At 39.0% G+C, this 27,886-nt stretch overlaps 2 protein-coding genes across 9 annotated transcripts in view; one reads left to right on the top strand and one right to left on the bottom strand.

The window, feature by feature from the left end:
- Positions 1 to 4,683, bottom strand: part of Sclt1 (sodium channel and clathrin linker 1) — a 99,939-nt gene extending 95,256 nt beyond the window's left edge. For both annotated transcript variants that reach the window (XR_009056279.1, XM_057756971.1), the window contains exon 1: positions 4,210 to 4,683. Coding sequence is in view for 1 of the 2 variants with exons in the window: in XM_057756971.1 (XP_057612954.1) it covers positions 4,210 to 4,243 (34 nt within the window). In the remaining variant the exon portion in view is untranslated. The remainder of the gene's footprint in view (positions 1 to 4,209) is intronic.
- A 147-nt stretch (positions 4,684 to 4,830) lies between these two features.
- C24H4orf33 (chromosome 24 C4orf33 homolog) overlaps positions 4,831 to 27,886 on the top strand; it is a 71,150-nt gene continuing 48,094 nt past the window's right edge. For 3 of the 7 annotated variants that reach the window (XM_057757350.1, XM_057757353.1, XM_057757354.1), the window contains exons 1-7: positions 4,831 to 4,856; positions 6,437 to 6,558; positions 7,615 to 7,795; positions 9,986 to 10,046; positions 13,915 to 13,966; positions 14,054 to 14,253; positions 15,347 to 15,501. In XM_057757350.1, the coding sequence (XP_057613333.1) occupies positions 7,615 to 7,795; positions 9,986 to 10,046; positions 13,915 to 13,966; positions 14,054 to 14,253; positions 15,347 to 15,452 (600 nt within the window). In that variant the 5' untranslated portion in view covers positions 4,831 to 4,856; positions 6,437 to 6,558 and the 3' untranslated portion in view covers positions 15,453 to 15,501. Of the gene's footprint in view, positions 4,857 to 6,431; positions 6,559 to 7,614; positions 7,796 to 9,985; positions 10,047 to 13,914; positions 13,967 to 14,053; positions 14,254 to 15,346; positions 15,502 to 17,086; positions 17,461 to 17,716; positions 19,800 to 19,854; positions 19,930 to 27,886 lie in introns of those variants that run through there. The other 4 variants (XM_057757356.1, XM_057757351.1, XM_057757355.1 and 1 more) reach the window with 4 other exon arrangements.

The raw sequence follows: 27,886 nt of genomic DNA, 5'->3' as shown, positions 1-27,886 counted from the left end.
GCATGTGTCCAAGTACATGCACAAATAAATAAAAAATTTTAAGAGGGGTTAGAGAAATCATTCAGCAATTACAGCACTAGCTGTTCTAGAGAATCCAAATTCAATTCCCAGCACACTCATGGTAGCTCACAACTGTAACACCAGCCTCAGGGAATTCAACACTCTTTTGGTCTCTACCAGCAATATACACATGGCTATTAAAACTTGTTAATTAAAAGGTATTTAGAATTCATAACTATAATGATACACACACATACATGTTAATAAGTTAGGATCAAAAGGGTACTCCAGAACTGGGGCAGAGGTAGAAGAGAATGGGCTATCTTTTTGTTTATGGATCTAGGTCAAGTGGACAACTAAGGGAAATTAATTTAAACTCATTCACTAAAATCAATTACAAGTGAACTGTAGACATAAATATAAAATAATAAATTGGCAGAAAAGAACCAAGAAACACTTCTATAACCTTAAGACTTAAGGTTATATAATTAAATCAAAAAAAAAAAAAGAAAAAAGAAAAGAAACAAATATTTGAGGTGGTTTGAATGAGAATGTCCCCACAGGCTGATAGGATCTGTAGCCTTGTTTGAGGTGTGTCACTGAGATGGGCTCTGAGGTTTCAAAAACCACAGCTATTCCTATTAGTGGGCTCTCTGTCTGTCTGTCTTGTGCTTGTGGATCAAGATGTGCACTCTCAGCCTCTGCTCTAGCACCATGACTGCCAGGTTCCTCACCGTGCTACTTATAACCCTCTGAGACCATAAAGCCCCATAAACCACCTCTTCTATACACTGACTTGGTCATGGTGTCACATCCAAGCAAATAATAAGACAACATTTAAAATAAAAATACCAACAAACTGGACTATATTATACCATACTTCTTAAAAAGAACATTAAGAAAATAAAAGCACAACATAAACATAAAACATTTCTAAGATCTATAATCGTCAAAGATAGTGTATCTAGAATAAAGAACTTTTAATCAGCTGAGAAACAGAAAAAAAAGGTTCAGTATACAAAAAATATTCTGAAGAGTACAACTAATAGCTTAGTAGACACTGGGAAAGTATAAATTAAAATTAGCACAAATTAAAATTCAAGACTGTGAAAATAGGGGCTAACAGGGAAATGGCTCAGTCGGTAAAGTGCTTGTCTTTCAGGCTAGAGACTTGAGTTCAATACGCACAGTCCACATAAGAAAAGCAGGACTTGGTGAAACACCCTTGTAATTTCAGGGTTGGGGAGGTGGAGACGGAAAATCCCTGGGCTTCCTAACCAATCAGCCTAGGCTATTTGGTAAGTCCTAGTCCAGTCAGAGAATTTGTCTTAAAAAAAGAAAGAAAAAAAAATAGGAAGGAAAAAAGGAAGAAAGGAAGAAAGAAAGAAAGAAAGAAAGAAAGAAAGGGAGAAAGAGAGAGAGAAAGGGAGAGAGGGGAGGGAAGGAGCATCAGAGGATAGCATCCTCTGGCCTCCAAAGCACAGCTCTGCAACCTCACAGAGAACTGGTGATTATGTGGAATAAACTGAATTTCCATACATTGCTGATGGGAGTTTAAAATCAATAAACTTTAAAATTAAATATAAACGCAATCTTGCAGTATAACCAACCAAAATGTATGTAACTGGGCACAAGAACCATAACAACAACAAAAAAGTAACAGTAGTATTCCTAATGGCCCATTAGCTGGAACTATCTCAGATAGCCACCAAAATAGAAACGTGATGAATTAAAAATGGCCAAGTGTGTATGCAATTAAAATGAACTAATTCTAGTATATGTGATGATACAGATAAATTTAACAATATCATGAATGATGACGCACAGAGGAATACATGGTTCATGATCTTACTTTTTTTTTTTTTTTGGTTTTTCGAGACAGGGTTTCTCTGTGGTTTTGGAGCCTGTCCTGGAACTAGCTCTTGTAGACCAGGCTGGTCTCGAACTCACAGAGATCCGCCTGCCTCTGCCTCCCGAGTGCTGGGATTAAAGGCGTGCGCCACCACCACCGGCTTCATGATCTTACTTTTTAAAACTAAAACACACAAAAAAACAAAATTAAAGAGAGTGGTTATCTTTCACTATTTTTGAGGAAGAGGAGGGATTAAGTTTTTTGAGGTCCTAGCCATTCCCGTGTCTTGACCTGAATTGTATTACAAGAATTTTTCACTTTGCAATGATGCACTTGGCTTATTTGTTTTCTTTTGTGTATGTTATGAATACACATGAATATGCAAATATGCTAACCAGTTGCTTTTATAAATTTTGGAGACATTGGTGGTATCATGTAATACTAAAGTTTATTAATGTATCACTTTCTTTTAGTAAAATTCAAATCTACTGAAGAAATCCTCTTGTACATAAGAAGATGCAAACTAAAGGATTTTTGAAAAAAATAAAGATTTATTGTATCTTGTTTGAGGCCAGATCTTCTCAGAACAAAACAAACAAAAACCAATGGAAGCCCTGAGAAGTAAATCAGACTGACAGAAGCCAATGTAGAGGAGCAGAGAGACAGATGAGAGGATGGACAGCATCATCCGCATCTCAGTAGGTGCTCAGGCAAGAAGGACAAGCCACACCTTTACCTGGCACACAGGCTGTCATCGCTTCATACCAACCTTACAGTTAATTCCATGCTCCTTTTCCTGAATACACAAATTTTGAGAATGCTTTGCTGTTTGTTTGAGAATTTCCGCTTCCATTCTACCTGTCTTTTAATAAACTACTATCCAGTTTCCAATTCAAAATAAATTCTCTTACTTAGGGTTGCTAGTATTTGGAACTCAATTTTTATCTAAGAATTATGGTGCTTTATTTTTTCTAAAAGTCATCTTCTAAAATTCAGATATCCCACCACCAAGCAAAACTCATTCAAGCAATTCTTGTCTCACATCAGATTGTGGCCATACTTATAGATCTTTATAGAATGAGGCTTTTCCCACTTCTAACCTATGAAATGACGCTATTATTGTTGTGTTGTGGTGTGTGTGTGTGTGTGTGTGTAGAGGAGAGGGGAGGGGAGAAGATGGTAGGGGAGGGAAGAAGAGAGAGAAAGAGAAAGGGAGAGAGCGAGAGAAGACCATTTAACATATACTAGTTACCATGCCAAGGGCTTCATCTGTATCGTTCCAATTAAGTCCCACAACTCTACACAGTGTGGGTGTTCTTATTCACGAGTGAAAAACAATGGAAACCAAACCAAAGGCACAATCAGGAGGCCAAGGATTTTGCCCAGGATCAAACTTAGGAAGTATGAGAGCTAGGCAATATACTTACAGACACAAATATAGAGATTATGTCCTTAACCTCGGGTCTACGATGGAAAACCCGGGTTGCTCCCGTCATTTCAAATCTCTCAGTCTTCAATCTTTACATCCATCCTCCTTTGGCCACTTCTTACCTATGATGACTGTAGCTAACTGAACTGTACTCCTCTATAAACCTCTCTATCCTGTTCAAGGCAACCTTGCTGCCTTTAAACACAGCACACTTCCAGTCCCTTCAACGCGGCAAATACTTGGGATACCTAAGCCATCCTGCTCAGTAAACACACACTGAAATGTCAACTCTGTCCAAACGGCATGCCCTCTGGCCATGGTTTAATAACGGCGTAATGGTCAATGTTTGTTCAGCGCCAGGTGTCAGACGCTATTCTCCCTTACATCCCAATATTTACCCAATAATTCCATCAACCCTCCTTGGTAACTGATGCAAACGAGCCAGCAGTTGCTGCCGCGTCCGTGTATTTATGGGATTTATGTTATCTCCCTCTGCCAATTACGCGCTGGGAGAACAAGAATATCTTCACCCCGACGTCAGCTATGTTTGTTTAGCCCCTCGCACGTAATAAAACAGCAGCTCAACACACATCTTTTAAACTAATGACCAGAGCAATGTCCGCAGGTCCTTTACTGCAGACTTGGAAACTCTTCCTGGCCCATCAGCGCCGTGTTTCTTCGAGCACAAGAGAAACAGCACAAACCTATTTCGGATCTAGCCGACTACTATGCACGCTTAAGGAATGGACGAGTATTTACCAGCTTTCTGCTTCGCTAAGTACATACATAATCTCATGTGCATCACCGAGCATTCGTTTTCACATATTTCCACGCTGGGATCCAACCACAACCAAAACATATTAGTAGGTCAACGACAGCGACATTGCACCTTACAGATGAATTTGCCATCAGGGAATAGGGCGCTTACTTTGGTCTCTCAGTAAGTCGAATTCTGTGGCCATTTCGAGATTTTACTTTGGAGTTTTCATCACCTTTATCGATTCCTCGCGGGGGTGGGGAGGAGAGTAAGATTTTTTTTTTTTAAACAAACATAAAAAACAGCCCCCACCCCACTGTGAGGGCAAAGGAAAAGCTAAGGGGTCGCCGGGGCAGCCGAGCCCTGGCGCGGAGGCATCAGCATCCCACTCACGCGGCGGCGCAGCCCGGCCCGCAGCTCCGCCGAAGGCAGGCGACGCGCGTCAGAGTCCGCTCGCTCGGCCGGACCCGGGCGGGGGAAGGGGCGGCGGGGCGGCCGGAGGGCGACGTGGGCACCGCCGGGCTCGGCCGCCGCGTCCCCGCGGGGCTGAGGGGCGACGCCACGACCGCGGGGAAGCCCGAGCCGCCGCCGAGTCCGCTCGGCCCGCCCTGCGACTTTGAAAGCGGTGCCCCGGACCGTTCCTTGGAGACGGTGACGCCGCGTCCGTCATCACGCGAGCGTCGGCGCCTACGTCATCGCGCTGCCTGGGGCTCCGACAGGTGATTGGCTATCTGTCAGGCGCGGGGCGGATCCCTGAGCGCGCTAGGGGCTGAGTCCCTCGCTTGGCGCCTTCCGCAGTGCCGTGGCGGGTGCCTGAGGTAGTGTGGCGCAATTTAATTTTTTTTTCTTTCTTCCTTTCTTTTTTGTAGGAAAACCGAAAATAGTGACAGGAGCAGGCACTAGATAGGTATTTTTGTTGCTCTCCGAGTCTTGGTTTCTCAGACACTAAGCGTCTATGGGGCGTGTGCAGGGAGGAGGGCTGTGGGTCCTGGGGCTGAGGTGTCCGTCTAGGACTGGGAGTAGTGAGAGCTGTTGTCGGGTATTTAACCGTGTCACGTAATCAGGATTCAGGGAAGCCTGCAAATCCTATAAGAACTTCAAATCTAAGGAAGGATAACATTTTGCAAAAGAGAAAAAAAGCAAAATTTGTATTGGTGGATAAATTCCCATTCCCAGTTTTAAGAAGTGACGTTGTGTCTTTGAGCCGTAGAGCTTAAAACACACACACACACACACACACACTGGAGAAAGTGATGGCAAAAATAAGTTTACTTGTAGGTTATCACTGGCTTTATTGAGCCTTTTTAATTGGTTATATTTTTATGCATTGAAATAAAGTTTCATTACATATGTCCTGGTCCTGAGACGGCTCGGCTTGATTAAGAAGTGCTTGCCTGATTTAGGATTCCTGGCACCCATATAAAAGCTAGGCAGGGCCCTGTATGCTTTTAATACCAGTATTACGGAGGTGCAGACACAAGGTTGAGGGAAAAGGGGTGCTCTCTAGCCAGCAGCCTAGACAAATCGAAATATTCCAGGGTAGCGAGACACTCAAAAAGTAAGGTCAGGTATGTTAATAAGATTTTTCTGTGAGAAAATACCTGGCGGAAATACAGTTTTTTTTAAAAAAAGGGTGAACAGCATTTGAGAATGACATCCCCACCTCAATCTCAGTCTATACACAGGTGCAAACACACTCTCCCACAGGGACACACAAAAAACAAAAGTATGTTCTGGGTGAAGTTATGTTGGGCTTTCAGTTGGATGACTTAAGAAGTAATCATAAAATACCATAGACAGTGTTAGCCTCGTTCCTCTGAAGAGACTAGCTTTAAAATGTGTGTATGTCTGTAGCAGTCATACAAGGGTTTAAATTAACTTTGAAGAAGTGAAGATTGAACCTGGTCTTGTTTTCAGTGGTCATAAACATAATAACTTACACTGATTGTGCAGGCTCCACCTCTTCAGTGTAGAATATTTTCTTTCTTTTTTTTTTTTTTTTTTTTTGGTTTTTCGAGACAGGTTTCTCTGTGGCTTTGGAGCCTGACCTGGAACTAGCTCTGTAGACCAGGGTGGTCTCGAACTCACAGAGATCCGCCTGCCTCTGCCTCCCCAGTGCTGGGATTAAAGGCATGCGCCACCATCGCCCTGATGGAACTTCTTACTGCCTCTCCTCAAAGAGGAGTTGAAATAAATGGATTGCTATGTTACTATTTTATTACAATCTCAGTGGTTTACAGTTCAATTTCAAATGTTTTTATTGTTCGTAATGCTGAACTATCCTTCCCTCTCAAAATAATAGAAGGAAACTCCCAGACTTCAATAGTATGATTAAAAGCCTTCAAATGTGCGTTAGTATGTCCTCGAAACATTTTCCCTGAAAACTCGGGTTTGTCAGTTTCAGAACTCCAAGTCCCCCCCACGTGCGCTGGGTGGAGCCTAAGAAGGGGTTCTCCTCTACTACCTAGGCCAGAGACCACAGCTGAGCTAGAAGGAAGAGCCTCTGTGCCTGTGCTCTTGGTAAGTCCTCTCATCTCCTCTTAAAGTCTGTCAGACGCTGGTACTGAAGTCAGTTTTCTTCCCCCGCCTCCAGCTGGCATGGCTTCCTCTGACTTCAGTTACTTCTCCGTTTCTTTTAGAAGTGTGTGCTGCGGTGCAGCATGCCAACCGAAAAGAAGTATGTGCTGTACGAAAGGGATTTTATTTTTGTAAATAAAGGAACTTGGAATTTTTCTTGGAGATTGTTTTATAGAAAAACATTCTTTAAAACCTTTCTTTTAAGGTTTTAAAGAGTGGTTTGATTCCTTTGAAGAGCTACAGGCAATCAATGACTGCCAAGAGAGTAAGAATCATCTTCCCCAGGGATAATCCCCCTACTTGGTTATTCAGTACCAAGTAGTGAGCCCTAAAAACATGTATGAATAGATCCAGCAGGTAGGATTTTATATTAATATGTATGCATTAATGTATCAATGATTAAAGAAAAAGAAAACAAGAGCGATAATACATGAAGGTAGAATAAGGGCTTGAAAGTAGAAGAAGGGGAACATTGAAGGGAGAACAAGATACAGAGTAGGGACTTGAAGATGATCAGCATATAATATATACATGTATGAAATGTCATAATAAAATCCATCAATTGTACAATTAATAAATGCTAAGAAAATGACATTTACAGATAATTGATACACACACATATAATGTTGCCATCTTAAAAAACAAAGTTGTATACTAATGAGATGGATATATATATTTTTACACAAAGAATTAATCTTGGCTAAATATGGAAAATACATAAACTCGCATAGTTAAGTACATTTACAGTTTTTGCAGTGAACTTAGTCATAACATTTTACAATGACTTTTGCATACCACAAATAAACAGAGCAACATCAAGATTAAAAGTCATAAGTCTTCTTGGCTCCATGATTTGTCACAACCCAGATGACCTTATGACTCCTAGGATCCTGTTCTTGTCATTCTGTTGCCTAACTGTCTCTTGTTTGGCATTGCAATTTTCAAGTAAAGGGCAGTGCTATATGTTGTTAACAAGTTTGTTTTAATTTGCTTCTTCAGATGGATTTTAAAATTGAAAACACTTGGGATGGTTTTCCAGTGAGGCATGAGCCAGTGTGTATCAAGCTGAGCCCAGGGGACAAGGGCGTGAAGATGGAGGTTAGTGCTCCATTTTTCAATGATCCTCCAGCTCCTCTTGGAGAACCAGGAAAGCCTTTCAGTGAACTGTGGAATTATGAAGGTAGGCAGAAGTATTGTATTTTATTAGAAACATAAATCTTTTTCTAATAACCTCTCAGAGAGGTATTATTTTATCTTGCTGTTAGGAAGTAATGTGCTTTTGAACAACTGACGTTCAGTTCCTGATCTTGACCATCTGTCATTCTGACTTTGCTCCCATTACAGCGGGAGCGGGGCTCTAGCCTTTAAGCAGAGCGGAGGAAAATGGCAATCCCAAATCCAGATGCTTGTGTTGCCGCCACATTTCCCTCCTTTCTTACGTCACCTGCTCTAAAAAGAGATCATGTTCTGTCTTTTAAGACTATTTAAATCACCATCTTTCCCTTACAAGCCTGCTTAATGGGAATTTTAGGGTGTGTTACTTACTGGAGAAACACTGTCAGCATGAGATTTAATATTTGCTTTCTGCTGTCAAGTAATCTCACATATCAAATTAAGGCCAGAAGACATTCCAGGAAATTAAATGCTTTCAGGTTTGTTATCCGACCTTCTTGTACTAGATCCTCATCAAGCCACAGGGTTCTTTCAGAAATACTGTTCTTGATGCCGTCCTCATAGATATAAAACACTGCATTCCAGAGAAATTGAGAATTTACCACAAGATTTCTCACTCAGTGTATTGGCATTTATTTACTTGGTTAGCAGAGAGCCTTTCTTCTAAGTAAACTCTTTTCCTAAGTCCATGTTTCTCTTTGAAACCAGAGTGATCTGTTACTTCTCTAAGTGGAAATTTAAATTTACCCTTTGGCTGAAAGTTTTTAATGCAAAAAAGCAAATTGTACTCGAGTATGATTTCATATTTATTTTTAAATATCTTAAGAGGTAAGATCATTTATAGAAGCATAGGAAAGATCTGGCAAGTTTTAGACTAATGTAGAAAGAAAAGGACTTGGGTTTCCCTTCATATATTTTATGCAATTGAAACTATTTACAAGAAAGAGGTACTTCATCCACAGTCAACTAATTTTTAAAACAGCTAATGCTGAAAAACCCCTGAAATTAATAATAAAAATCACCATTTACAAATAAACCAGTATTTTTTAGTTAGTTTTAAAAAATTAGTTTAAAAAACCAATTCCATGTTTGTGGAGGTCAGGGGACTTGTGGGAGTTGGTTGTCTCCACCCATCCTGTGGATTCTGGGGCTCTAATCCAGGTCCTCGGGCTGGGTAGCAAGCACTTTGCCTGCAGCTACAACACTATCCCCACCACTGTTCATATTTGTTGTGCCCATGTTGTAGACAAGTAGTCACTGGTGCACACACATGCACATATGATGGAGGAAGGTCATTGGTTAAATAATAAAGAAACTGCCTAGGTCCATTTATAGGCCAGCCCTTAGGTGGGTGGAGTAAACAGAGAGAATGCTGGGAGAAAGAAGCCGAGTCAGTGAGTCGCCATGATTCTCCCACTCCAGACAGACGCAGGTTAAGATCTCTCTGGTAAGCCAGCTCATGGTGCTACACAGAATATTAGAAATGGGTTAGATCAATATGTAAGAGCTAGCCAATAAGAGGCCGGAACTAATGGGCCAGGCAGTGTTTAAAAGAATACAGTTTCCATGTAATTATTTCGGGGCATAAGCTAGCCATGCGGGCGGCCGGGTGCCCGGGACGCAGCCCCGCTGCTCTTATTACAACACACATACATACACATGTTTAAATCTCAATGTTCAATGTACATTCAGTTCATTGGCTCATACATTGAGTTACTGCTCTTATAACCAGCCTGCAAATATCATGGAAGTCTTGTCATGCCAATATATATTTCACTGTCTTTGATTTTTATGGCACCATTGCATTCTATTACATGAAATGTATGCATTCTGTAACATACCCAATCAGTTTTGGCCTATTTATGTACCAGGAAATATTTTTTGTGTAAGAAGAGATGTATCATTTCTAGTTTTTTGAGTCATACCCTGATGGGTAGAAGTGTACTTAACTTCTTTTTCTAATTGTCTGACTTGTTTCCTTGGGATAAATCCTAAGAGGAAGATAACTGGGCCTGAGTCCATCTGTGCAGACATGTTCACTTCCCTGTGGTCTCACTATCACTAGGCTTTGTATTTCCTACTGGCAGTAGTATTTGATGATTTAAAAAACTTAGTAATTCACTTTATATTAGAAAGGAATAAATTATTTACTATGTAAGCAAAATAAAATTTCCCATGTTCTGTCTATTTTCATAAGTTGTGGAAGCATTTTTCTTGAATGATACAACTGAGCAGTATTTAGAAGTTGAACTTTGTCCGTAAGTATAAACTGTTTATCTTAACTATTACTGAATAATTTGAACATGCTTGTTTTCTAGTTATAAATAGTATGGTTGTAGTAAAGCTCACTACGTTCAGCTAAGTAGAGGTCATATTAACTGGAGTCAGCTTTAAATCTTGTTTTTTACTGTCTTGTACAATGCATACCTTCAGAATTTATGTTTAGAATATATATTCTACACACACACACACACACACATACACTTATATATCCTACATGTTTGAGTGTATTATGTTGATGTGATTTTTTTGGTTTATTGATATAAATGAGTTTGTAATAAACTTGATAATTTTTTTACAAAGTAGAAAAAATTACTATGAATAAATCATTACTTTATATGTTTGCACTGTGATATATTAGCTATTTAGAAGTAAAGGGAGTTTTCTGATCCCTAACGAAGATGTTATCTCTAATTCACAACCACATGCAATGGGAAAATTAGTTTTTTTCAGTGAAATCTCAATGGGCACACAAACTACACTTAAGGGCAGTCCCCAGGCTCAGGAGTGACTGACACAAAGCAAATTCAATGGTATTTTTGTAGGCTTTTTTTTTTTTTTAATCTTACTTATCTTTTGCTTGTATGTTATGGTTTCCAATTTTGTATTTTTATGGGTTCTGTTTTTGTTCATATGCGTGTCTCTGAGCGTGTTGTGTGAGCTTGTGCTCACGTGCACACGTGTTTATTCTGGTCTGATTTTTTTATCTGCCTGTTTGCTTCCTGAAGAAAGAGAGAAAGAAGGTGTGGTGTTCGATGGGTGGGGAAGAATCTACCAGGAGATAGAGGAAACTGTGTTCAGAATATATTGTATGAAAAATTTTATTTTTAATAAAAATGGGACACACAAAGATATCACTAGCTTACAGAAACATTTCTTTTAGATTCTTGAATGATTAAACTTTAATTTTATGTATTATGTAATTATATATTCACGTATTTATTCATTTAGTCATCAATCATTCTTTTGAGCACATAGTATATTGTTTTTTTTATTTTTATTTATTTATTTATTTTTTTATAGTATTTTGTTTTTGCATTTAATGCCAAGAAGCTAATTTAAATCGTACCTGAATTTTCCAAGATCCACGGTAAAAATATTAACTTTGGAATTTTTTATTTTTATTTTTTATATTTAATTAATTAATTAATTATTTGTCTTCAGACACATTTTCACTGTATAGCTCTGGCCAGTCTGGAACCCTTGGGGATTAAAGGTGTTGACTGCTCACCCAGCTGTCTTGGAATTTCTTCGTTTGTGCTTACTTGGGAATATTTACTTGGGAACTTGATTTACATGGTGACAGACTTCTATTCCTCAGCAGATGTAAACTAAGGAAACTTACGTTTACTTGTTATCTAAATTATAGCATGCTTTTAATACGAGATGTTTCTATACTGCTTATTTATTTTAGATGTCAGTTAAATATTTCTCAGTATCAGTGTCCAGTAATATTTATTCCTTTGTAAACTGACAGTTGAGCACCAATTAATCTTCACAAAATTTAGATTCCCATTTGTTAGCTGTTTCTTTTTTCATTTTGTTTTGTTTTTGCTAACTCTAACATGAAAAAAATGCAGTTATTTGCAATTCGTTTTTGTTTTGTTTTGCATTGTTTTCTGAGACAGGCTCTATCCGTGTAGCCCTGGTTAGCATGGAATACACAGAATTCACCTGCCTCTGCCTGCAAGTGCTGTGAATGGAGATGCACGCTACCACATGAAGCCTGCTATTGTTATTGTTATTGTTGCTGTTGTTGTTGTTAGTATTACTTGGTTTTCCAAGAGAGGGTTTCTCTGTGTAGCTTGTCGAGCCTGTCCTTGAACTGGCTTTGTAGACCAGGCTGGCCTCAAACTCAGAGAGATCCTTCTGTCTCTGCCTCCTGAGTACTAGGATTAAAGGCATGTGCCACCACCACCTGGCTGCCTGCTATTATTTTTTAAAATCAGAATAATTAGATATGTTTTCATGTTATCTTCCAACTAGCTTGGCAAAATATTTTATTTAAAGCTATGATTAGTTCTTATAAACTATTAAGAAACGTAGAAAAGTTTTAGCTATCAGGTGTTGACTTTTGCCCCACTGACGAGAGAGAAAGCTAAGACAAACATTTCTAATTTGACTAAAAGACAACAAAGAACTTAGATTTACCAATACTCTCAAGTTCAAGCTTAGAGTCTTTTTTTAATTTGTCTTACATTTTTGAAAGCACTTATTCATTTATTTTAGATATGTGTATGCATGCATAAGTGCACCATGTGTAGCATTTGAAGGTCAGGGCACAATGTGCAGGAGTAAGTTCTCTCTTTCCAAGTTCTTGTAATTGAACTTAGGACATCGGGCTTGGCAGAAATCTTCTCTACCTACTGAGCCATTGTTCTGGCTCCTGCAGTTTTCTTTCATTAGATTGTATCAGATTATTTTCATGAAGTGGTAGTCTAACAAGGATACATGGGAAAAAATAGTTTTTCATTAAGAAACTACATGGTAGCCATTGTGTATAAAAGTTTTTAAAATTGGCATCCTCAGGGTAGCTTGGTTTGTATACCTCAGAATAGTTAATTATCAAGAATCATGGTTCTGCCTCAGGCAGCCAATTCCTATCCTGCTTAATTAAGAGCTAGAGAAGCAGCAAGAAGAACATTGTTTTAATTTGCAAGAAGTTTTACGAATTCTAGGATCTTCCTAAAGCCCCATAAAAACATAAAATTAATCAGAGGATTTTAAAATGGAAAGCGTTACTTGTCTTCTGTTAGAGTACTTTATTGCAGAAAATCCTCCCTCCCAAAACTCAAAAAGGACCATCTGGGTGGAAATGTTTGATAGACTTCCAGAGGCAGAAAATTTACTTCTCGTAAATACATGCAATCCATTGCTTCTTAATGACTTCGATAATCCCACTTATTTATTCCCATTAGAATTTCTTTTTGAGACTCTGTTGTGCTTCTTTTTGGAGATGTGGCATTGGTGCCTGAACAAATGGTGGGAAGCTGGGAAACAGGTGCAGACTGTTCAAGGATAGCAGTGTAGAAAAACAGCTGTGGGTTAGAATCTGTGCCTTGTTGACTGGTTTTGTCCACTCCATATTGTACGTTTTCTGTCTTCCTAATGGGCCTCAAGAACGTTTCTTACAGAAATAACCTTTAGTTAATCTACTAGATAAAGATTGGAAATCAGCTCCAGCTTTCCTTGGCCGCTTCAGTTGTTGCAGCTGTTTTTTATTTTAAGCCGCAAGTATTATGATTATTTCTTTCTTCATACATTGTGTTATCTAACCAAATGAAGTTTTTTATATAATTTCCTATCTAAACAATATGAAAATCAAGGGCCAGTGAAATTGTGCAGTGGGTAAAGAATATGAAAAGTAGTGTTACCCAGCAAAATGTTATGATTTATCCGCAGGTGTTTAGGAAACAGTAATTCCAAAGTTGCCATTTCTAAATAGTGTGAGACACTGGATCTCCCTATAGTTATCCAGTATTGTATTGCATTCTTTTGTTTATTTGTTTGTTTGTTTGTTTTTTTTTTTTTTTTGGTTTTTCGAGACAGGGTTTCTCTGGTTTTGGAGTCTGTCCTGCAACTAGCTCTTGTAGACCAGGCTGGTCTCGAATTCACAGAGATCCGCCTGCCTCTGCCTCCCAAGTGCTGGGATTAAAGGCGTGCGCCACCACCGCCTGGCTTTTTGTTTATTTGGAAATTTAGCTACAAGCACACACATTACAGATAGAGAAAAAAGTAAAGAAGATAATATTGTTTTTCTTGTAACAAACCATAGAAATGATCCCTAAAGGTATAGTCTTAATATTGTTTTACTTTAATGCTCATGAGGAATCTTAATTTTGACAGACATGGACAACATTTAGTTCTTTTACTCTCTGGAAGAAGAAATATTTGGAAAGTGAGTAAACAAACATATGGGACCAAATCCTATAATGCACAGCATGTGTATCTGTTAGTTTGAACTTGCCTTTTGTGTCTCTCATAGAAAGAGCTTGAGTTATCATTCAAAGCGTTCAGAGGGGAGACAAACTGGGAAGGCATAGCTCTTCTTCCTTGGAGTTATTTTCCACCAAATGTGACAAGATTCAACTCATTTGCAATTCATGGATCAAATGATAGAAGATGTTATGAAGCCCTTTACCCTGTGCCACAGCGTGAACTGCAGCAAGGACAACAGCCTGATTTGTAAGTAAAAAATAAGTAGAGTGACATTCCAACTACGGAAGCTGTTGTGGCCCAGCACTCGGGAGTCAGAGGCAGGCGGATCTCTGTGAGTTCGAGGCCAGCCTGCAAGAGCTAGTGCCAGGACAGGCTCCAAAGCTACAGAGAAACCCTGTCTCGAAAAACAAAAAAACAAAACAAAACAAAAAGCTGTTGTGGCCGCAAACTCTGAGACCTGCCTGCTTCTTCCTCCCGAGTGCTGGAGCTAAAGGCTACCGCCACCTGGTGGGAGTTAGTTCTTGACACTTGGTAGTTGATGATGGTATGTGTGGGTACATACAAAAGGCCTGTGTTCCCTCATTCACCTCTACTTCTGACCATGGTAGATTATCTCATTATCATTCTTTGTTAGTCTCCTTTACTTTGGCAGAGAAAGAACATGCTTCTGTCTTTGTCCTTTATTCACCAGAATTTATCAAAGTTTAAGAACATATTCAAGAACTTATGATTTGTTTACAGCTAAAATGAGTTAGACTGTGTGTGTGTTTGTGTGTGTGTGCGCGCGCGCACGCACGTGGATGTGCACTTGTGTCCATACAGATAGAGTCCCAAAGATACCTTCATGTGTTGTTCTTACGGGATACTGGCCACATCATTTGAGACAGGATCTCTCATCGGCCTGGAGCTTACCACCAAGAACAAGCTGGCTAGCCAGTGAGCCATAGGTATCATTCTATCTCTGCCTTCCCTGCACGGGGATTACAAGCGAGCACCACTACACCTGGCATTTTTATGTGTGTTTTGAGGATTGAATTCATGTTTACTTAGCAGACACTTTACTGAGCCCCTTGAGAGCTGATGTTTACTTTTCCCTTGAGCCTTGAGGGAGTCATGTGTAGGACTGAAGAAGACTGCTTTGAAATACGGGTGAATGTTTTTAGAACCGAGTACTCGATAGCTACAATGAGAAAATTGTACACAGAGAATACATCTAACATTTGTTTTTCTTAAAATGGAGTGTTGTACTATCATCGATGTGACAAAACAAATAGCTCTATAGGACCACAATTTCACAAATGCATAAATCACTTCAATTTCTTCCTTTCTTTACTTTTAGCCATCGTCTAGAATATTTCAAGCCTTTCAGTCTTAACACGCTGCTTGGAGAAGAATGGAAGCAGCCAGAATCAGACGTGTGGCTAAAAGAGAGACCTGATGTGTAGAAGTGTAGTAGAAACCGAGCGTGTCCATCATTTCTCCTGTGCTTTTAAGGTATTCTAATAAAATACGTAAACACATTTCAACAACAAACATTTTACCAGAGGTCACTGAAATGTAGCATCTCTGTGTCAAATTGCATATGTTAACATAGAAATAGAAACTGTGTAACATAAAATAATTTTTACTTAAATATCCTGTTCATCCTTGAAATTAGTAGAAAACAGTAATCTCTTTCAGTTGATGAGACAGTCTATATCTGCTGAGACACTGAGATAGAAGAATTTTTTTTTTTTTTTTTTTTTTTTTGGTTTTTCGAGACAGGGTTTCTCTGTGGCTTTGGAGCCTGTCCTGGAACGAGCTCTTGTAGACCAGGCTGGTCTCGAACTCACAGAGATCCGCCTGCCTCTGCCTCCCAAGTGCTGGGATTAAAGGCGTGCGCCACCACCGCCCGGCTAGAAGAATTATTTAACTAGATATCTTTACTGTGTAGGAAGAAATGAAACAGTCTTGAATTCTGGAAATAGAGTCGATACTTTTACTTACAGATAAGGACATTTTCTTAATGCTTCTAAGTAGAAAATTTCATTTGATTTTTGAAGTACTACACCTTCCTAGTTGAAGATAGATCCCAAAGTACTAAACCAGTACCCCCTCACATAAATGGATCATGCAGACAAAAATGTCAACAAAAGGAGCCACAGAGTGAAACCGCACCACCGATCACATAGACACAACTGCAGAGTGTTCCACCAACAGCTGCAGAATGAGCTTGATGTTTTCCAGAATAAGACCACTAACACATTTGTTGCAGTCCAGATGGCTACAGCTGCTTGGGTTTTTCTATAACAGAATTTTAGATCTTATAAACAATTCAGCCAAGTAATACACAGCATAATCAGCATACATGCAAAAATAATAGCTTTTGCACACATCAATAACCAACCTGCTGAGAAAGAAATCAGGAAAGCAATCCCATTCACAGCAAAAAGAATATCTAGGAACAAGCCTTGTTCATGTAGTTTTGAGATAATTGAGAAAAGCAACTCAGTGAAGGGAGGTTTCATCTTGACTCACAGTGTGAGGATGCAGTCCATCATGATGAGGAAAGCATGACAACAAGGCCATGAGGTGGCCCGTCACCTTGTGTCTACTGTCAGATCAGAGAGGAATGTTGGTGCTCCACTGACTTTCTTATTTTCATTCCACCCTTGGACCTTCTGGGTGTATTTTCCATTATCATACTTCTTTGAAGGAGTACGGCTCCTCCGTGATTCTAAGTCCAGTCAAGCTCATAGTGAAGAGTAGTCATTATATCTTGCTGAGGTGGCAAAAGGCTTCTATAATGAAAGTTGCAGAACACTGGAGAAAGAAGTTGAAGACATTAGAAGATTAAAAGACATTCCATGGGGCTGGAGAGATGGCTCAGAGGTTAAGAGCATTGCCTGCTCTTCCAAAGGTCCTGAGTTCAATTCCCAGCAACCACATGGTGGCTCACAACCATCTGTAATGGGGTCTGGTGCCCTCTTCTGGCCTGCAGGCATACAGACAGACAGAATATTGTATACATAATAAATAAATATTTAAAAAAAAAATAAAAAAAAAAAATAAAAGACATTCCATGTTCTTGTATCCACAGATTTAGTATCGGGGAAATGGCCGTATGAAAATGAGATATCTAGAAGTTCATTTGATCACCTTCTAAATTTGAATTCCATTCTTCAGACAATTAGAACAATATTCTAAAATGTGTATGAAAACACAAAGACCTATAATAGGTAAAGATGACCCAAGTATGAAGAACATTATTGGAAGTCTCCCAATATCTGATTTCAAGTTATACTGTATGGGGATTGCATTGAATCTATAAATTGCCTTTGGTAGAATTGCCATTTTTACTATGTTGATCCTCCCAATCCAAGAGCAGGGGAGATTCCTCCATTTTCTGGTGTCCTCTTCAATTTCTTTCTTCAATGCCTTAAAGTTCTTGTCAAATAGATCTTTCACTTCCTTGGTTAGAGTTACCCCAAGATATTTTATGCTGTTTGTGGCTATCGTGAAAAGTGATGATTCTCTTATTTCCCTCTCTGCTTCCATATCCTTTGTGTATAAGAGGGCGACTGATTTTTTGGAGTTGATCTTGTATCCTGCCACATTGCTAAAGGTGTTTATCAGCTATAGGAGTTCTTTGGTGGAGTTTTTGGGGTCACTTATGTACACTATCATATCATCTGCAAATAATGCAAGTTTACATCAAAATTCTTCACAGATCTTGAGAGGACAATAATCAACTTTATATGGAAAAACAAAAAACCCAGGATAGCCAAAACAATCTTATACAATAAAGGAACCTCTGGAGGCATTACCATCCCTGACTTCAAACTCCATTACAGAGCTACAGTAATGAAAATAGCGTGGTACTGGCACAAAAACAGAGAAGTCGACCAATGGAATCGTATAGAAGACCCGGATTTTAACCCACAAAACTATGAACACCTCATTTTCGATAAAGGAGCTAAAAGTATACAATGGAAGAAAGAAAGCATCTTCAACAAATGGTGCTGGCACAACTGGATGTCAACCTGTAGAAGAATGAAAATAGACCCATATCTATCACCATGCACAAAAATCAAGTCCAAATGGATCAAAGACCTCAATATCAATCTGAACACACTGAACCTGATAGAAGAGAAAATGGGAAGTACCCTACAACACATGGGCACAGGAGATCGCTTCCTATGTATAACCCCAATAGCACAGACATTAAGGGCAACATTGAATAAATGGGACCTCCTGAAACTGAGAAGCTTCTGTAAAGCAAAGGACACTGTCACTAAGACAAAAAGGCAGCCTACTGACTGGGAGAAGATCTTCACCAACCCCACAACAGACAAAGGTCTGATCTCCAAAATATATAAAGAACTCAAGAAACTAGACATTAAAATGCTAAATAACCCAATTAAAAAATGAGGCACTGATTTGAACAGAGAATTCTCAACAGAAGAAGTTCAAATGGCCAAAAGACACTTAAGGTCATGCTCAACCTCCTTAGCGATCAGAGAAATGCAAATCAAAACAACTTTGAGATATCATCTTACACCTGCCAGAATGGCTAAAATCAAGTTATACTGTAGAGCTGTTATTGCAGCTCTGTGGAACCAGCACAAAAGCGAGCAGTAGACCAATGGACTAGAACAGAGGATCTTAAAATTATCCTACACAGCCATAGTTTCCTCAACAAGTGTTGCTGGGAAAATAAGATATTTGCATATACTAGACTCAAGCTAGATCCCCATATCCTACCCTGTAGTACATAAATCAGCCCCATGACCTTAATGTAAGATCTGGAACATTAAAACTGATAGAAGAAAAGATAAAATGCTTCAGGATTTAAATATAGGCAGTAACTTCAGGAATATGTTCCATTGTCTCTGGAATAAAAGAATTAACAAATTGTATTTCATCAAATTGAAAAGAAACTGTACAGGAAAAGAGACAGTTAATGAAGTGAAGGGACAACCTACAGCGGGGAGAGAAACTTCGCTCAGAGGCTTACCATCCAGCATATACAAAGAGCTCAGAAAAAAATACCAAAGCTAAGCAGTAAAGCTCAATAAGTGAGTAGGTCATCTACACAGTTCTCAAAAGAGTTTGTAGAGCTATCTGATAATTATAAAAACTCAGTGTCTTTAGGTATTAGGAAAATTCAAGTTAAAACTGTATTGAGATTTCATCTTAGGAAAATGGATCTTCAATAAAGTGACAAGTGCTGGTGAAGGGAAGGAGGAAGAGGAGAAGAAGCCTTTATTCACTAGTCATGGGGATTTATATTAGCACTGTCAACTGTGGAAATCAGTATGGAGATTCCTCATAAACACTGAAAATAGAACTCCCATATGATCCAGCCCTGCTAGTTCTGAGTACATCCCCAAGGGAATCAGAATCAGCACAATGTAAAGACACCCATATAGCTGTGTTCACAATGTCCAAGCTATGGCATCCATCTAGGTATCTGTCTAACTGATGATTGGATAAAGAAAACACACACACGAGACAGAGAGAGACAGAAATGACATACCATTCAGCCATAAGAAGAACAAAATCATGTCATTTTCAGGAAAATGGAAATAAATTAAGTCAGACTGAAAGATAAGTAACTCCTGTTTTTTCTTATTTATGAAAGTCAAAGAAAACAAAATATTTGAATATAGGACAAGAGGTTATTAGAAAAGTGGAGCAGGATTTGAGGAGAATGGAGGGTAGGGGAAAAGACATGGGGAATAAAAATGTCCACAGTTGTATACATGTATGAATCTGCCAAAGTAAAAATCTACAATTTTGTATAATTAGTATATGCAAATTAAAATTTCTTGGTCTAGAACTCCCAAATTTTGTTCTGTGTTTCAGAGCTTGCTTTCTAATAGATCTGTGAACTTCCGTACCATACTTAGTCCTTCTCAACATCATTAGCTCAGAGGCCAGACTCACAGAAGGTAAAGCTTATCACCTATACAGACACTTTCTTGCCATCTCTCCTCCCATTTAAAAAGAAAATATTTGTGTGCATGTGTGTTTGTTATTGTTTACATTCATACAGAAGACCAGGAGGCCAGAAGAAGCCTAGGGGTCCCCACAACTGGAGTTACAAGCAGTTTTGAGCTGCCTGACGACATGGGTATTGGGATTGACCTTGGGTCTTTTACAAGAGCAGCACGAGCTCTTAACCCTTTTCCATCTCTCCAGCCCCTCTCCTCCTCTCCAGTAACAGAAGTTGAATTTTTAGAGGCTTTTCTTAGAAATGCTATTTCCTCAGAGCAGTCCACCTCTATTTCCCCAGGTTCTTTTGTAGGTAATATGGCCTGGAATGGTTTGTGTCAGTGAGATGTACAGTATACATGCTACATGTCATGTGCTGTATAACATTCTGATTAGTAGCAGACTGCTGGTACTGCTTCCATAAAGGTCTAATTGAGCCGAAATGTGATACTTTCTAGTGATAACATAGCCATTGTAATATTAATGGCACCGTGTGCTATATGTTTGTGTTGATGTTTATATAAAGAAACCTACTGAGCTGCCAGTTCTATTAAAGTGTGACAACAAGTTGTGTACAGCACAAAATGCTTGACAACGATGATAAATGACTGGGTGACTTGTTTATTCATTTAGCATACTGTTCTTTATCATTTTGGAGCATATTCCTTATTACAGTTTTTATGGTAGAATAACATGCTTTGTTATGGTAGAAATAGCTTTAAGTAGCTCATTTTTTAGGGCATTTCTTGGTAGCATCAATAGGTCACATCAACTGATACTATCTGGGTTTATGTAAGTATACACTATAAACTATTCAAAAATCAAATATGGATGACATGTCTCTGAGAAAATGCCCTTGGTATTAAGTGGCATGAGGCTGTTACGCGGTCTTAGGTGGGCATGAAGAAAGTTATTTCAGTCTGGGGGTATACCTCAGTAGTAGAGTGTATAGCGAGTATATGCAAGACCCTCATTCGATCCCAGAATGGGGAAAAGAAAAATGTTGAAAGGAGAAAGTTTTTATAAAAGCTAAATCAGTACTTTTTAATCCTTTGCCCTTCGACTGCTTGCCTATGAATTTACAAAGTATGTGTGATACTGTGAAGACAACCCATGGAGAGTTTCGTCAGAAGACAGAGGAAGCACAGTAGGGTTCTATATCACAGCTAGACTGCCTACCATCAGACTTGTTGTTACATGGAGAAAAACTGCCTAATTTGTTCACAAAACTAAAAAGAACAAATAGCTCTCATACTTAGTCCAACGAAACTCCTAACTTCCAGTTAGATAGAAAATATAAGTTGGGTTCTCTTCCTAAATTCATACAATTTCACTTAATATCTTTCTCATTTAACCTTGTGTGAAACATTCTAGCCAGTTCAATGAAGGGATGATATAGGAATAAGACAGGTATTATGAGGAAATGAATTAAAATATTTTCAAATGTATTATTTACATTTAAAATGATTATAATTTAAGAGCTGGGGATGTGGCTCAATGGTAGAACACTTATCCATCATGTCAGAAGCTCTGGGTGTAATTTCTAGCACTATAAGAACATATAATAAATAATAAAATAAAATTAGTGGCTGAGGGATGGCTCACTAGTTACGAACACTCACTGTTCTTGCAGAGACCTGCATTCACATGGTAGCTCACACTATCCGTAAATTCAATTCCAGGGGATTTGATGCCTTTTTCTGGCCTCTAAGAATACCAGGTACACACATGGTGCACACATATATATGTACAGGCAAAACATTTGTTAATACAGAAAAAATGTTATAGTTTATAGAAAATGGAGGTATTTACAACAGATTTCTATAAATGAAAGTGATTTAGCCCAATTGTATCAACACACAGCCAATATATGAGTATATATTGCATTTCTATTATAAACAATTCATAGTTCAAATTACTTATAAAATCATAACATGAAAAAAATTAAGACTAAATGTAATTAAAATCAATATTATTAATCTGTATTTTAATTGATTTGTAGATTTTGTGCAGTCCCAGTTAGAAATCCTTAAAGATTTTTGTGTTGTCTCTTGGTGGAAGAGAGAGGAACTGACAGATGAATTTAAAATTGTATGGCAATAGAGAGGGATTAAAAACAACTTGGATAATTCTGAAAAAAAGGCAGAGTTGGAGGATTTATCTTAGCAGATTTCAATAATCACTGTTAAGCTTTGGTCCTGAATACAGAATGACATTAAGTTTATGCAAATACATCAGTAAAATAAATGGCAGCATTGGGAAAACAGACTCTGAGTCCTACTTAAGCATCACATTTCAGCGTTAATGTAGCTGTGACTGTGAGACAAAAACTCATGAGATCCTTACAGACCAGGATGGGCATTTTCCCAAAAAAGCCCACAAAAATCACTAAACAACAAGACAAATTGGACTTCACCAAAATTAAACACTGATGAAGCAGGGAAGTCTTTCAGTAGGTAAAAGTGTTTGCTGCATGAGCATCAATCCTCAAAACACACATTAGTGTTTAAGTATGGACAGACTTGAGAGATGGCTCAGTGGTTAACAGTTCCTGCTGCTCTTGCAGAACAATCAAGTTTAGTTCTCAGGTTCCATATTGGGCAGTTCACAACCACATTTAACTCCAGCTCAAGGGGATCTGACAACAGTGTGCCTCTGTAGGCACTTGTGTACACGCACGCACGCACACACACACACAAATAAAACCTTAAAAATAAGAACTGGATGCAGTGTCGCACATCTGTAATCCCAACATTTCTGTCTATGAGGTGGTAGGCATAGACAGAAGGACTGGCCAGAGCCTTGTGGGTCAGGTAGCGTGGAGTATGCTGTGCATCAGTAGCGAGGAGAGATCCTGCCTCAAGGGGAAAAAGAGAACCGATTCCCAAACATTGTCCTCTGACCTTTACATGTATATCCTCACTCACAGATGTGAATGCATACACTTATACACATGCACACAATAAAGAAATAAAATCTAAAGAAAGAAATTCATGCTCACCAATATCCTCTCTTAAGGAAGGGAAAAGAAAGCTATAGATTGGCAAGGAAAACAATATATATATACATAATAATATATAATAAACATACACATATATGTATGCATATCCAACAAAATGATTTTTATCCAGGGCATATGGAGGACTTCCAGAAAACTAGAAAAATGACAAGGCAGTAAAAGAGCAAAGACTTGAGCATACATATACCGTATTAAAATACACAGAAGGGCATATATTGAAAGGCTCTTAACTTTAGTCATTGCCTTAGTCTGTGTTCTATTGCTGTGAAGAGACACCGTGACCATGGCAACTCTTATAACGGAAAGCATTTAATTGGGCCTGGTTTACTGTTCAAAGGTTTAGTCCATTATCATCATGGTGGGAATCATGATAGCATGCAGGCAGACATCTTGCTGGAGAAGGAGCTGAGAGGTTGGTTTTTTTGTTATTATTATTGTTATTATTATTACATCCTGACTGCAGTTTTACCTCCCCTTAGTCTCCTGACCTCCCCTTTCCTACTGATACACCCCCTCCCCTTCCCCTCAGTAAAGAGTAGGCCTCTAAGAGACATCAATCAGATATGGCATAACAAGCTACAGTAAGACCAGGCACACGTTCTCACATCAAGGCTGGAAGTTTTACATCTGGATTCACAGGCAACAGGAAGAGAGTGTCAGTGGGCCTGTCTTGAATTTTGAATCTTTAAATGCCACCCCCACCCCCCCACCCCCACCCCGCCCAGTGGCACACTTTCTTAACAAGGACATACCTAATCCTTTCAAATAATGCCACTCCCTAATCATTTCAATACATGATCCTATGAAGGCCATTCTTATTAGAAGTCCCACCGTCCTCATCAAAGAATTCTGAACTGAAATCACAAGATACCATGAAACAAAAGTAAAAACAGTGGATAAAATTTAAAAAAAAAAATTGTTGACGGATAAACACAAAGCAGATTCATTGTGCGTTACTGGTTATCAGCCTGAGTTTGCTGAGACAAAACGCTTAGCACACAACATGTTCCCTGAAGCAGATTCATTATTTAGGCAACAGGGGCAGCAAGAATCTAGGATTTATTTCAGGGTGGTCCCTAAAGGCTCAGGAGTGCTGCCTGGAGCTGAAGCTGTCACTTTTTCCATGTGCCTTTCTCTTGGAGTGCTTCCTGCTCTGGGCATTATACTCCAGGGACATAGGAATCACTGAGTTGAAATGTTCCTGGCCTCTTGTTTAGGATGGGCAGAGGCTTAAGTAGGACCTGATCTGGTTTAGCTATTCCTTCCTATCAATATGTTGTATTTCAGGAACAATCTAGATATTCTTGATATATATAAAGAAAGGAAAGAACTTAACTTACCATTAAGTTTGGTAAGACCGTCAACAAATATATGCCTTGCAATTTGTTGAGTCATTATTTGCTATAGATCCAAGAGAAATGAATGTATAATCTTAATTCATAACATCAGAGAGTTGTAAACAACTTTCCATTCACAAAACAATACAGAAGCTGTGATATGATTGGAATAATGGATGTGCCAACTTTCCATTATTACGGCAAAATGAAAGGTACCCTAAGAAGGGGAAAGGCTGCTTTTGGCTCAGTTTCAGAGAACTTAGTCCAAGATCACTTGATGCTGTTGCTTTTGAGCCAGAAGATCAGTTGGGTGGCAGTGGTACACGCCTTTAATCCTAGTGTGTGTGAGGGAGAAGCATGCATATCTCTTGAGTTTGAGACCAGTTTTGTCTACAGAGAGAACAGACTCTAAGCTACAAGAGAAACCATGTCTCAAAAAAATAAAAATAAAAAACTGTTTATGAGTGGGAAGATCATGGACGGAGTGTGTAATAAGGAAACTTGAAACTTACTTCTTAGCACATGAAACAGAGAGGGGGTCAGGTTCTCAGTGTTCTTTTAAGGGGATGTTCCCAGTGTCTTTACTTCTTTTCACTCGTTCCCATCTCCTAAAGATTTAGTGACAATTCTTCATTCAACACATAGATCTTTGGAGCGGGGGGGGGGGGGGGGTATTTAAAATCCAAATGTTAATATCTCTTTTAGAAAGGGAAAACTAAGCTGGGTGGTGGTGGCGCACGCCTTTAATCCCAGCACTCGGGAGGCAGAGGCAGCGGATCTCTGTGAATTCAAAGCCAGCCTGGTCTACAAGAGCTAGTTCCAGGACAGGAACCAAAAGCTATGGAGAGGGAAAACTAAAAATAAAAGACTAATGATATATGTAGCATCCTAGATGAAGCTCAAAAATGTACCTTTTTTTAAAAAAAGTTTTTTTGAGACAGGGCTTCTCTGTGTACCTTTGGTACCTGTCCTGGAACTCGCTCTTGTAGACCAGGCTGGCCTTTAACTCACAGAGATCTGCCTGCTTCTGCCTCCCAAGTGCTGGGATTAAAGGTGTGTGCCACCACTGACTGGCTCAAAAATGTACTTTGAGCAAAGAAAATCGTAAGTAATTTTGGGGCCCAGCCTGACCAAAAACTTACCACATAGCTGTTCTAGTTACGCTTTCTTTGTTATGATAAACTATCATGACCAAAAGCAAGTTGGGGAGGAAAAGTTTTATTTTGCTTATGCTTCCACATCATAGTTGATCACTGAAAGAAGTCAGGTTCAGCAAGGCTAGAACCTGGAGGCAGGAACTGATGCAGAGGCCATGGAGGGGAGCTGTTTACTAGCTTGTTCTTCATGGCTTGGTCAGTCTGCTTTATAATACAACCCGGGACTACCAGTCAGGGAATGATAGACACTATCTTCAATAGGCTGTCCCCTCCCCCATCAATCATTAATTAAGAAAATGCCTTACAGCTGAATCTTATGAAAGCATTTTCTCAATTGCCCTTTTAACTCTAGCTTATGTCAAGTTGACATAAGATTAGCCAGCACAATAGTAAAGGGTGCTCTCAGTCATATAGCAATCCTCATATTTCGGCTTCCCAAGAGCAAGGATCACAGGTATGAGCTATCATGCCCGGAAATTATTTTCATATTAGAATCAGTTATTGTGGTCAGGGGGGTGGCTCAGAGGGTAAAAGCTCTTTCTGGAAAGAATGAGAACCTAAGTTTAATCTCCAGAACACATGTGTCTTAGTTCGGGTTTCTATTGCTGTGAAGAGACATCATGATCATGGCAGCTCTTATAAGGAAAATTTAATTGGGGTGGATCTCTTACAGTTCAGAGATTCAGTCCATTACCATCATAGTGTGACATGATGGTGGGCAGGCAGACAAAATGCTGAAGAAGTAGCTGATAGTCCTATATCATGTAGGCAACAGGAAATGGTCTGAGACACTGGGTGGTATCTTGAGCATATATGAGACCTCAAAATCCACCTCCACACTGACATACTTCTTCCAATAAAACCACACTTACTCCGACAAGGACACACCTCCTAGTAGTGTCACTCCCTTTGGAGCCCATTTTCTTTCAAATCACCACAACATATAAAACACCAGTTGTAGCCATTCCTGTCACTCTAGCTTTAGGAGTAGTGAGCACACAGGAGGAATGCTGGGGGCCTGTCAACCATAAATCTCACTCAAGTTCAGAAAGAAAGCTGTTCTTAAGGAAATAAAAAAAGGAGTGATAGATCAGAACACCCCCCCACACCTTCTCCTCTGGCCTTTGTACCTGTGTACACTTCCCACATAATATACTACATATCTACTCATGTAGTTGTATATACATGACACATTCATGTGCACCCATGTGCCTACCACATATGTGTACATGTGAGACAAATTGGCAGAGACATCAAAATAGTAGTTCTTTTGAGTAAGGGTAGAGGGTCCCATTTGCCATGAAAGGGTTAACTGGGATGTTTGAAATGTTTTATACTTTTAGATTTATTATTTTATTTTAATTGTGTGTGATGTGTGTACAGGTGCCCCTGAGGTCACAAGAGGGCACAAAATCTGGAGTTGGAGTTATAGGTGATTGGGAGTCACCCATGGGTTCTGACCTCTGGAAGAGCATCAGGTGTTCTTAACCACCGAGCCATTTCTCCAGACATTAGCCACAGTGTTTTATAATTTGATAAGATGATAAATGTATGAGTTGCAGTATTTGTAAACATTCCTCAGGACATACGTTAACTTTGTCTTAAGAAAATGAAAGTAAAACAAGCTAAAAATAAATGATATATGTAGCATTCTAGATGATGCTCAAAAACTTAACTTGAGCAAAATAAACCAGAGATAACTGGACTTACTTATGTCAAGGTTGCATTGAGTTTGCTTTTATCCATTGAACAATCAGCAGTATTAGATAAAGGTGGCTTAAATCTCTTCATTTATTGAATATATTGTCAATATGAAAAAAATCGCTGTGGTAACGTGAACCTGACATTTATCAAAAGAACTTTATCTTCATGACTGCATACCATTGTGGCAGCGCTAAGTACCTTAGAAAAATTCAGAAGTGTTTAAAAACCTCACAATAACAATCACAATACTTCTTTAAACAAAAGTATTTTTGATTCCATATAATGCTGTTTTTACAGGGCAAAATGTTGCTTCCTCTTTTTTGTTTAGCAGTATTAAAAGTCTTTCATTTTCTAGTGTTCTGAAAAAAAAAGACAAAATTTAAAGCTAGGATTATGAAACAAATGGGGTTATGTCTTTTGAGAGTTGATGAGCTTTTATTTTTTATATTGGACATGCCCTTTGATCTAGAGTAATAAACGAAATCTTAAAATGTGTTTTGCAGGTTATCCAACATAGTAAGAACAGGTGATCCCACATAGTAAGGACATGTGATCCCACATAGTAAGGGCAGTAATCCCACATAGTAAGGACATGTGATCCCACATAGTAAGGGCAGTAATCCCATATAGTAAGGGCAGGTGATCCCACATAGTAAGAACAGGTGATCCCACATAGTAAGGGCAGG

This window comes from Chionomys nivalis, chromosome 24, assembly GCF_950005125.1.
Source record: "Chionomys nivalis chromosome 24, mChiNiv1.1, whole genome shotgun sequence".
Classification (NCBI taxonomy): domain Eukaryota; kingdom Metazoa; phylum Chordata; class Mammalia; order Rodentia; family Cricetidae; genus Chionomys; species Chionomys nivalis.
The sequence above is the reverse complement of the archived record's forward strand: the minus strand, read 5'-3'. Positions and strand labels throughout refer to the sequence as shown.